The sequence below is a fragment of the Carcharodon carcharias genome, chromosome 10 (genome assembly GCF_017639515.1).
Source record: "Carcharodon carcharias isolate sCarCar2 chromosome 10, sCarCar2.pri, whole genome shotgun sequence".
Classification (NCBI taxonomy): domain Eukaryota; kingdom Metazoa; phylum Chordata; class Chondrichthyes; order Lamniformes; family Lamnidae; genus Carcharodon; species Carcharodon carcharias.
Genome location: NC_054476.1, coordinates 32,609,433 through 32,622,181, shown reverse-complemented (window position 1 = coordinate 32,622,181; position 12,749 = coordinate 32,609,433). Strand labels below are relative to the sequence as shown.

General features: G+C 45.1%; 1 protein-coding gene across 1 annotated transcript in view; it reads right to left on the bottom strand.

Moving 5' to 3' along the window:
- kiaa1549la (KIAA1549-like a) overlaps positions 1-12,749 on the bottom strand; it is a 236,959-nt gene that overhangs the window by 44,296 nt on the left and 179,914 nt on the right. The window contains exon 14 of the mRNA XM_041198318.1: positions 5,987-6,119. Coding sequence (XP_041054252.1) covers positions 5,987-6,119 — 133 coding nt within the window. The remainder of the gene's footprint in view (positions 1-5,986; positions 6,120-12,749) is intronic.

Below are 12,749 nucleotides of genomic sequence, written 5' to 3'. Positions count from 1 at the left end.
AGACCTGTATGCCAAGCTGGCAGGAGGCATAATGTACACAAAGCTTGACATGAGTCATGCTTATCAACAATTAGAGTTAGATAATACCTCCTGGGAATTTGTCACCATTAACACCCACAAAGGGTTGTACCAAAATACACAATTGCCTTTCAGTGTCTCCTCCGCTTGTGCCATCTTTCAGAGAACAATGGAAAGCTTACTGCAGAGACTGCTCCAGGTTGTGGTCTATTTAGATGATGGGTTGGTGATGGGATTAATTGAAAAAGAGCATTTGGCAAAATTAGAAGTCTTACAATGTTTCTTGCAAACTGGTTTGCATTTAAAAAAGGAAAGGTGCACTTTCCAAGCGAGGGAGGTAATCTGTATGGGTCACTGGGTAGGTTCACCTGGTTGAGGAGAAAGTGACAGCCATAAGAGAGGCACTTGCACCAAAGAATGCCTCAGAGCTTAAATCATTCCTAGGAATGATCAACTATTATGGGCAGTTCTTACCCAATTTATCTACAGTGCTGGACCCCCTGCATTCTCTACTCAAAAAGAACCAATGTTGTTCTTGGGAGGCGCTCCAGAGAGAAGCTTTCATAAGGTGAAACAATTGTTGCACACATCCAATCTATTAGTGCATTATGACCAGATGAAAGAATTGGTACTGACATGTGACGCATGTCCCTACGGAGTGGGAGCAGTGCTCTCTCACCGGATGGACGATGGCATGGAACGGCCAATAGGTTACGTATCAAGAACGCTCACCACAGCAGAAAAGGGATACTTGCAGATAAAAAAAGGCGGCCTGTTCATCATCTTTGGTGTCAAGAAGTTTCACCAGTACGTACACGGCCACCATCTCAGACCACAAACCATTGCAGGATTGTTTAGTGAGGACAAGGCTATACCACCCATAGCCTCAACAAGAATACAAGAATGGGCTTTAATTCTGGCAGCACATGAATACACTTTTGTACATAGGCCTAGCAATCAAATGGCAAACACCGATGCCCTTGGACGTTTGCCTTTAGGAGAAAATGATGAGCACATCCCAGTTCCACAGGAACTTGTTATACTGTTAGATTTCTTAGATTTCTCACCAGTATGTGCTTGACAGATTAGAGACTGGACAAGTCGGGACCCAGTGCTACCTCAAGTATGAGAACAAGTGCTACATGGTTGGTCACAGGAGTCCGTACCTGATGAAACGAAACTGTACTTCAACAAAAGACATGAAATAGCCAGCCAGGACGGCGTCTTATTGTGGGGAGCATGAGTGATAGTTCCTCCAAAGGGAAGGGAGCCACTTTTAAATGAACTACAAACATGGGCAAGGAAACCTCCTACTGATTACCACATACCACCCTCCCTCACCTGATGAATCAGTGCTCCTCCATGTTGAACACCACTTGGAGGAAGCACTGGGGTGGCAAAGGCACAGAGTTTACTCTGGATGTGGGGCTTCAATGTCCATCACCAAGAGTGGCTCGGTAGCACGACTACTGACCAAGCTGGTTGAGTCCTAAAGGACATAGCTGCTGGACTGGGTCTGCAGCAGGTGATGAGGGAACCAACAAGAGGGAAAAACATACTTGACCTCATCCTCACCAACCTGCCTGCCGCAGATGCATCTGTCCATGACAGTATCAGTAGGAGTGACCACCGCACAGTCATTGTGGAGACGAAGTCCCACCTTCACATTGAGGATACCCTCCATCGTGTTGTGTGGTACTACCACTGTGCCAAATGGAATAGATTTTGAATGGATCTAGCAACTCAAGGCTGAGCATCCATGTGGTGCTGTGCACCATCAGCAGCAGTAGAATTGTACTCGAACATAATCTGTAACCTCTTGGCCCGGCATATCCCCCACTCTAACATTACCATCAAACCACGGGATCAACCTTGGTTTACTGAAGAGTGCAGGAGGGCATGCCAGGAGCAGCACCAGGCATACTGACAAATGAGGTGTCAACCTGGTGAAGCTACAACAAAGAACTACTTGCGTGCCAAACAGCATAAGCAGCAAGTGTGAGACAGAGATAAGCGATTCCACAACCAACAAATCAGATCTAAGCTCTGAAGTCCTGCCACATCCAGTCGTGAATGGTGGTGGACAATTAAACAACTCACTGGAGGAGGAGGCTCCACAAATATTCCCATTCTCAATGCTGGAACAGCCCAGCACACCAGTGCAAAAGATAAGGCTGAAGTATTTTCAACAATCTTCAGCCAGAAGTGCCGAGTGGATGATCCATCTCAGCCTCCTCTGGAGGTCCCCAGCATCATAGATGCCAGTTCACTCCATGTGATATCAGGAAATGGCTGAAGGCACTGGATACTGCAAAGGTTTTGGACCCTGACAATATTCCAACAATAGTACTCAAGACTTGTGCTCCAGAACATGCCGCGCCACTAGCCAAGCTGTTCCAGTACAGCTACAACACTGGCTTCTACCCCGCCACATGGAAAATTGCCCAGGTACGTCCTGTACACAAAAAACAGGACAAATCCAACGCAGCCAATTATCGCCCTATCAGTCTACTCTCCAGGATCAATAAAATGATGGAAGGGATCATCAACAGTGCTATCAAGCAGCACTTGCTTAGCAATAACCTGGTCACTGACACCCAGTTTGGGTTCCGCCAGGGCCACTCAGCTACTGACCTCATTACAGCCTTGGTTCAAACATGGAGATGAGAGTGAGAGGTGAGGTGAGAGTGAAAGCTGCATTTGACCGAGTGTGGCATCAAGGAGCCCTAGCAAAGTCATTGGGAATCAGGAGGAAACTCTTCTTTGGCTGGAGTCATACCTAGCACAAAGGAAGATGGTTGTGGTTGTTGGAGGTCAGTCATTGTCAGTTCCAGGGCATCACAGCAGGAGTTCCTCAGGGTAGTGTCCTCAGCCCAACCATCTCCAGCTGCTTCCTCAATGACCTTCTTTCCATCATAAGGTCAGAAGTGGGGATGTTCACTGATGATTGCACAATGTTCATCACCATTCACGACTCCTCAGATACTGAAGCAGTCCATGTCCAAATGCAGCAAGACCTGGACAACATCCAAGTTGGGCTGACAAGTGACAAGTAACATTCGCACCACACAAGTGTCAGGCAATGAACCATCTCCAACAAAAGAAAACACAATCATCGCCCCTTGATGTTCAATGACACTACCATCACTAAATCCCCCACTATCAACATACTGGGGGTTACCATTGACCAGAAACTGAACTGAACTACCCACAGAAATACTGTGGCTACAAAGGCAGGTCAGAGGCTAGAAATCCTGCCACATGTAACCCACCTCCTGACTCCCCAAAACCTGTCCACCATCTGCAAGGCACAAGGGCTGTGATGGAATATTCCCCACTTGCCTAGATAAGTGCAGCTCTCACAACACTCAAGAAGCTGGACACTGTCCAGGACAATGCAGCCTGCTTGATTGGCACCACATCCACAAACATTCACTCCCTCCACCACTGATGCACAGCAGCAGCAGTGTGTACCATCTACAAGATGCAGGAATTCACCAAGGCTCTTTCAACAGCACCTTCCAAACCCACAACCACTACCACCTAGAAGGACAACAGCAGTAAGTAGATGGGAACAGCACCACCTGGAAGTTCCCTTCTAAGTCATTCACCATCCTAAGTTGGATATATATCACCGTTCCTTCACTGTTGCTGGGTCAAAATCCTGGAACTCCCTTCCTAACAACACTGTGGGTGTACCTACACACCTGGGCTGTGGTGGTTCAAGAAGGCAGTTCACTACCACCTTCTCAAGGGTAACTAGGGATGGCAATAAATGCTGGCCCAGCCAGCGAAGCCCACATCCCATGAATGAATATTAAAAAAAACAGATTTACAAGTTCAGTCTTTCAGGTGGTTTCCTGGTACGTGTGGAATGTCGCAGCTCCACAACTTCAGATTCTTTGTCAGGAACCTCCTTTTCTGGAGTTGGCTGAACATCAGGTGCTTCAGTGATTGCTTGCAGCTCTGTATCCTCAACCTTAGCCCACCCAGGAATTTCCCGAATGAAGACCATAGCACGCAGCTATCTATGGTGGCCTGGGGTGGATGTCAAACTAGAGGATTTAGTAAAGCACTGTGTGCAATGTCAGCAACTGCAAAAGTTGCCAGTGACAGCTCCATTATACCCATGGGAGTGGTCAGGTAGACTCTGAGTGCGGTTACATATTGACACTGTTGGACCTTTCCTTGGAACGATGTTTCTGCTCGTTGTTGATGCCTATTCAAAATGGTTGGACATATATAAGATGAAATCACCAATGTCGGGCGCTACATTTGAGAAGCTACCTCAGAGATTTGCCATTCACGGACTACCAGAAGTAGTCGTTTCCAATAACGGCACGGCATTTACGAGTGCTGAGCTTCAACAGTTTATCAGCCCCAATGGTTTCACTCATGTGAAAACTGCACCATACCATCCTTCCTCAAACGGACTGGCTGAAAGGGCGGTTTAAATGTTCAAGGCAGGCATAAAAAAGCTAACTGGTGATGCCTTGGCACCCAAGCCAGCATGCTTTCTTTTTCATTACAGGACTACCCCTCACACAACAACAGGTGTCACACCTGTGGAGTTATTGTTGAAACACCGTCTCAGGTGAGATTGAGCGTAATAATGCTGAATTTAGAGGGAAAGGTGGAAAGGAGTCGGGGAAATCATAAAACTGGCCATGACTGGCATAGCCGTGTGAGGAAATTTACAGTGGGAGAGCTGGTATACGTGAAAAACTTGGGATGACCAAAATGGTTACCGGGTGAAATATGTGCGGTGACTGGACCTCTACCTTACCACATGGAGGTGGGAGGCCAGATCATTCTTAAATATGTGGACCATTTAAGGAAGAGAAAGGCAAATAATCATGATATGGTTCCACCAGTGATCATGACCGGGTCTGTATTTCCTGTTAAGGATACTCAAGCCAGGACTGACATGCCTGATGTTCCTGTAAGAGTTGAGGATACAGAGCTGCAAGTGCCCACCGAAGCACCTGATGTTCAAGCAACTCCAGAAAAGGAGGTTCCTGACAAAGAATCTGAAGTTGTAAATTCCTTACCCAGTGTAAATATTATGTTGTCTTGAAAAATATGTGCTCGTAATTATAATATGTTTAGCCTAGTTAAAGAGGGAGGAATGTAGCAATTATGGTTTTATTTAGTGTGTTATGTATCTTCAAGAATAGTACGTGTTAGGCAAGATCAGATAATCTGTAGTAACCCATAGGAAAGTAGCATGGGCTACCTCAGCAGTCAGTGTAGAGGTAGAGTTGGAGTTGAAAGCACATGTGTAGTTGCTGCTGAGTATATTGTAAATAAACTTAATGTTTCCATCCAAGAAGTGTCTGCTGATCAACTCTATCATTAATAGCACAACTCAGCCATCCTACAAAAAAATGGCTTCCACTAGTTCCCAAGTTCTGAAGTCCAATTATATATGATGGTGATGACCCACCATGGTTGCAAGAGAGACATGAAACAGATTAGGTGCTCCTCTTTACACGCACGGAGAAATCGTAAACTATACAGGGGAAACAGCAAATAAAAATAGAGGGTCCCTGCAGCAATTATGGTTTTGTTAAATGTTGGACTCTACCTTTAAGAATAGTCCTGTGACATACGATCACATGATCTGTATAAAGTAATGTGCTGGCAGCATGTGTTGAGATAGGGATGGAGTTGAAAGCACACATGCAGTTGCTGCTGGCAGTATTGTAAATAAACTTAATGTTTCCACTTAGAAAGTTGTCTGCCGATCAACTCTATTACAAATAGGTGACCAGGCCACATTACAACAGCCCCTTTGTTCTTCTATAAATCCACACAAGAGTGTTTCTGATTATCTGAGGTCCAGCTCGATTATAGCCCCCAATTTTTATCCATTCGACAGATAAAAATGGGCCCAAATTCATTATGAAAGAGCAGAGATTATGGTATAACTAAAAACAAATGTCAAAGGAACATCAATCATACTTACATCATATCCACTGTTGCGAATGCCCCGACGTGACCGCTCCCTCCTGACAAGAAGATCCATCTCTGTTCCTCCCGGACCCGGGCTGTTCAAAGATTGCCTGCTCCTATAAACCGCATTCTTCACCTGGGATTGCCTACATAGAGTCAAGATATGTTCAAAGAGGAATTATTATAATTGTAGCAAAACACTGGATGGAGGATTGTTGACATCTGAAAGAATGGAATCACTTTGCAATTTGCTTCTGAATTTTGTAAGTTAATTGAAAGGCACATTTCCACATGAAAGTAAGTGCGCAGGTGAAGAATTACCAAAGGAAGATGCTAGTCATAGAATTGGTGCCACAGTGTTGAAGGCGTTGTACCCCTTTTATAGCGCTGCTTTGTCTTTGAATGTAACATCCTTCTCGATATTGGAATAGCTGAAGTTACTATAAACTTTACTTGGGTGGCAAGAAAATTAAGGCGGTGACCTAATTGAGATGTTTAACATGATTAAAGGATTTGATAGGGTAGACAGAGAGAAATTAGGCAGCAGCATTTTCCCTGCGGGCTCCTGAACATCACTGTAAGACTGAAATGGGGGTTAGAAGTCCACACCATGAGAGAAACAGTCACTCTTGAGGTTTTCCCTGGGGCAGCCAACTAATGGCCAGGGGGCAGGTTTGTCATCCAATTAAGGAAGAGGACAGGCTCTTGAAGCTGAAGGGTCACTCAGAGGCCTTTTAGCTTAAAAGGAGCATGAGCCTGTGATGGAAGCTGAGTGAGGGAGAGGGTGCTTCAAAATAGAGGCACACTATCTCTGACTTTTTTCAAAGACAGAGCATGTGCAGTCAGGTGGCAGGAAGCTGAATGGATAGCAAGCTGGCTACAAAATAGGAAGCAGAGGTAAGAGGTTAAAAGTAGGTACTCAGACTAGCAATAGATGGAAACTGATGTTCCACACGGTTTGGTGTTGGGACCACTGTTGTTCGCAATTTACATTAATTACCGGGACTGAGAATTGAAAGTACAATTTGTACATGTGCAGACAGCATCAAATTGAAGTGTTATCAGTATAAAGTGGGAATGTGACAAAATTAAAAATACATTATTAATCTTAAAAATTGGCATTTAATTGGCAGATGAATTTCAATATAGATGAGTGTGAAGTGTATTTTGGTCACAGAAATAAGGAGGCCACAGACTGCCTAAAAAAGAGCAACAATATTTTACTTCACTCAGGGAGGATTAAAATCCCCCCACAATTTGAACGAGGAACAAAGGCAAACCAATTTAGGAAAAAAAGATAAATAAATCTCCAAAATTAGAGACATGGGACACTAAGGCCATAAAATAACATATCAAGCTGCGGGGAAAGTAATTGAAAAACAGGGAAGTTAAGTTAAACTTGCATTAAACTTGGTTGGACCACACTTCTGTTGTACATTGTTTGAGTCCCCATATTATAAAAAGGATATAGCAGTACTGGGGAGGATGTAAAAAGGTTTCACAAGAATGTTATCAAAACTGAGAGGATATATTTATCAGAAAAGGCTGAACAGGCTAGGGCTCTTTTCTCTAGAAAAGACAAATCTGAAAGGACAGGCTAGTAAAGCTCATTAAGCTAGTGAAACAGTTTGAGAGGATAGATATAGAGAAAATTGTTCCACTTGTGGGGGAGAGCAGGCTATAAATATAAGGTAGTCATAATCAATCCAATAGGGAATGCAAGAAAAGTTTATTTTCCCAGTAGTTAGAATGTAAAGCTTGCTCCTACATAGGATAGTTAAGGTGAATAGCATCAATCCCTTTAAGGGGATTGATGGAGGGAGAAAGCAAAGAAAAATTTTCTGATCCGGTTAAATGAAGTGGGGTATGAGGAGGTTTTTGTGGAGCATTAATTAACACCAGCATAGACCAGTTGGGCCAAATGGTCTGTTTCTGTGCTGTAGACTGGGTGTAACTGGATGTAAAGATGGCTCGACTTACAGTGCGGCACTTCCACAGTATTGCACTGCAATGTCAGCCATGTGCTCAAGTCACTGGAGTGGAATTTTTACCCACAGACTTCAGTAGATGAGAGTGCTACCCACTGAGTCGCGATACAAATCGGCCATGATCTTATTAAACAGCAGAAAAGGCCTGATGGGCCGAGAGGCTTCGTCCTGTCCCTAAGTTAGGAGTTTCTTTGGAAGATGCCAAAGTGAAATAGGCCACCTGCCCATCCTTTCAGTTGCTCTGTTTCCATTCTGCAGCCTTGTTTGTCATGGATCAGGGTAAATTCAGCAACTCTGCAACTTGTAGAAGGTGTGCACTCAAAGGAAGAATGAGTTGGAGACAGGGGGTGTGGGATTTTGTGGTCTCCCCTGTGGTGGATTTGGTGGCTTGGGGCCTTTAATTGGGTGGGAGAGTGGCGGGTGGGAACCCTGCCACCGAGTGAGCCTCAATTAGTGCCCACTTAAGGGCCTAATCTCGTTTCCACTGGTATTAATCAAGTGATGGGCGGGGGAGCAAGACAAACCCTGGTGAGTTGGCATATGGCTGACACTGCAGTGCAATACTGTTTACAAAGAACAAAGAAAAGTACAGCACAGGAACAAGCCCTTCGGCCCTCCAAGCCTGCGCCGATCATACTGCCTGTCAAACTGAAACATTTTGCAATTCCGGGATCCATATCCCTCTATTCCCATCCTATTCATGTATTTGTCAAGCTGCCTCTTAAACACCACTATCATACCTGCTTCCACCACCTCCTCTAGCAACGAATTCCAGACACTCACTACCCTCTCCTTAAAAAACTTGTCCCGCACATCTCCTCTAAAGTTTTCTCCTCTCACCTTAAATCTATGTCCCCTAGTAATTGACTTTTCCACCCTGGGAAAAAGCTTCTGACTATCTACTCTGTCCATGCCACTCATAATTTTGTAAACTACTATCAAATCGCCCCTCAATCTCCGTCGCTCTAGGGAGAACAATCTGAGTTTCTCCAACCTCTCCTCACAGCTAATAACCTCCAGACCAGGCAGCATCCTGGTAAACCTCCTCTGCACCCTCTCCAACGCCGCCATATCCTTCTGGTAATGTGGTGACCAGAATTGCACGCAATATTCCAAGTGTGGCCTAACCAAGGTTCTATACAGCTGCAGCATGACTTTTATACTCAATACCCCTGCTGATGAAGGCAAGTATGCCGTATGCCTACCTGAGAACCTTATCCACCTGCGTTGCCACTTTCAGTGACCTGTGGACCTGTACACCCAGATCCCTCTGCCCGTCGATGCACTTAAGGGTTCTGCCATTTACTGTATAATTCCTACCTGTATTAGACCTTCCAAAATGCATTACCTTGCATTTGTCTGGATTAAACTCCATCTGCCATTACTCTGCTCAAGTCTCCAACTGATCTATATCCCGTTGTATCCTTTGACAATCTTCTTCTCTATCTGTAACTCCTCCAACCTTAGTGTCGTCTGTAAACTTACTAATTAGCCCAGTTACATTTTCCTCCAAATCATTTACGTATACTACAAACAGCAAAGGTCCCAGCACTGATCCCTGCGGAACACCACTAGTCACAGCTCTCCATACAGAAAAGCACCTTTCCACTGCTATCCTCTGTCTTCTATGACCAAGCCAATTCTGTATCCATCTTGCCAGCTCACCTCTGATCCCATGCGACTTTACCTTCTGTACCAGTCTGCCATGAGGGACCTTGTCAAAGGTCTTACTGAAATCCATGTAGATAACATCCACTGTCCTTCCATCATCGATCATCTTTGACACTTCCTCGAAAAACTCGATCAAGTTAGTGAGACACAACCTCCCCTTCATAAAACCATGCTACCTCTCACTAATACGCCCATTTGCTTCCACATGGTAGTAAATCCGGTCACAAAAAAATCTTCTCCAATAATTTCCCTACCACTGACGTAAGGCTCACCAGCCTGTAATTTCCTGGATTATCCCTGCTACCCTTCTTAAACAATGGAACAACATTGGCCATTCTCCAGTCCTCTGGGACCTCACCTATAGCCAGTGAGGATACAAAGATTTCTGTCAAGGCCCCAGCAGTCTCCTCCCTTGCCTCCCTCAGTACTCTGGGGTAGCTCCCATCGGCCCTGGGAACTTATCCACCTTAATATTCTTCAAGACGCCTAACACCTCCTCTTTTTTGATCTCAACATGATCCAGGCTATCTACACACTCTTCCCTAGACAAATTGACCACTAAGTCCTTCTCTTTGGTGAATACTGATGAGAAGTACTCATTTAGTATCTCTACATTCAGTTACATTCAGTCAATAGAAGACTTACAATTCTCTAGCACCTTTCACAACCTCAGAATGTTCTAAAGTGTTATGCAGTCAATTAAGTACTTTTGAAGTGTAGTTACTGCTGTAATGTAGGAAACACAACAGCCAATTTGCACATAGCAAATTCTCACAAACAGCATAACAGCCAGATAATCTGTTTTTCAAGATGTTGACTGAGGGATAAATATTGGTCAAGATGCCAGGGATATCTGTGCTGCTTTCCTTCAAAATACTGTCATGGGACTCTACCTGAGTGGGTGGATGGAGCCTTGGTTTATCTTCTCATCCAAAAGACAGCAGTTCTGGAGTGCAGCATTGGAATGTCAGCCTAGATGTTTGTAGTCAATTTCTAGAGTGCAACAACTACCTTCTGGGTTAAAGCCACGGTTAACAGCTTAACACTGATGCCGTCTCTTTACTTACTCCAAATAAACCATTCACAATGTTAAATACTTCTATCAAACCCCTTCTTAACATTCTCTGCTCTGAGGAGAACAGGCCCAGATTCTCCAGTCCCTGCAAATAACAGTTTGTCATCCCTGGAACCATTTTAGTAAAAAGACAACAAAATACCTCAAGCTATCTCAGGTCACAGCAGAACATATTACAGCATGTCTCTGGGATGAAATCTGTGTGATCATGTACACAGGAAGAAACATAAAATACTTTTGAAATTGGGGTCCGTTGGTTGGATACAATTAAACATGCTTTCAATAACTCCAAGATGAGTCCAGAAAGTATTTTCAAATTTCTCATCCTTACATTGAGTCAGTTCAGCTGAAAATTCATCTGGGTTCACTGATTTACAGTTGTTCTACTTTGATTCAAGGCAGCTTTTAATCCTCCAACCCTGCCAAATGGATTTGCAAGATGTCAATCTGGCTAGTGGAGTGAATTTCAGCCACGGCTGTTGGAGGCAGAGGTACTTCTGTCAACATCTTATATCACAGAGTTGGGATTCTGTTGACATATATCTACATTTTAGGTAATGCGAGCCATTCACTCATCTTCTGATGCCACCATAATCTAAATAGCTTTCATGCACAAAGGAGGAGTATTTTAGGAATAAGAGAATTAGGACATATTTTTGTTAGGTAGCGTCTGTGGCTCAATGGCTGCTACTATCATCTCTGAGTCTGAAGTTCAAGCTCCAATCCAAAGACCTGAGCACAATGATAAGGCTGACACTCCAGTGCAGTACTGAATGCCATCCTTCAGATGAAATGTTGGGCGGGACTGTCTCAGATTTGCACTAAGTGCAGTCGCGGGCAGAAAAAAGAATGTTTTACTCACCAATCACAATAGTGGCTTTTCATGCTGTATTGTCCCAAACCCGCCTCTTTAAACATACATTCCCAGGAAATACGCCATTTCAAAGGCGGGCGGGCTCCGGTTTGCCTGCCATGCCATTACCTCCCTGCTTCACCATGCCGGGCATCACATTTAAAGTACAGCAGTGCATATACCTCTCAGTGCTTCCAGCCCAGGGCTGCTGCAAAGAAGACATGGCCCCGAAAGGCAAGACGACTACAGCCGCCCCCAGTTTAGTGACGCGAGCCTCGACTGCCTTTTGGATGCAGTGGAGGCCCGCTGTGATGTCCTCTACTCACGCTCTGGCTGCAGGAGGGACAGCAACATTACCACTCCGGCTTGGTAGGCAGTGATGAGCAGTACCAAAGCTGCACAGAAGAGGTTGGCCATCCAATGCAGGAAAGAGGATGCAGATTTCATCCATGCTGCCAGGGTAAGGCAACCATCCCATCACTCCAAACTCACACGCTCACAAGGCCCTGACGCATTCACTGGCATCTCATTCACTGCCCGCTCAAGGGACATCACCACACATTCTCACACACACTCTTGCATCTCCATCAGGCCTCAGCTCCTCTGGAGACTGTCTCCTCAGCCCTCACCAACTTGAGGCCACTTGCACAACAGATCAACTTGTGCCCCTAAACACACTCTGGCATATCCCATTCCCCAGTGCACCCCTCGCCTTGCAGCCTTTTCCCTTTCCTGAGGCCACTTATCCCCCTTCTCCAAGCAAGCCCTGGCCCTCAGCTGTTGACAAGCCATCCCGCCTTATGGCTGGTCTGGTAGGTAGAGACATGCCCATGAGTCCCCCCTAAAAGTGAAGCGGTGCTGCCTGCGAAGCCTGGCACTGATGCCTGTGAGTGCTGCCTGAAGCAAGGAAGGCAAACAAACCTCAAAGTCCCAAGTGAAGTGCAGCTCGCCAGGTACATGTCACTTATGTACAGTTGTGAAACATGTCCATGTGCTCGGCTGATCCAGTATGTGGGGATGATTCCGGCGAGCTGGGTTTATAATGATATGCAGATGTATTACAATGAAATTCCCTACATCCAACAGTGGGGAACGTGGCCCGCTATTGACAGGCAGTGTGGATGATCGCAAACTGGTTTCACAACATTATGAAACAGATTTTTGGCCTTCTCACCATAGTGTCCGCTCA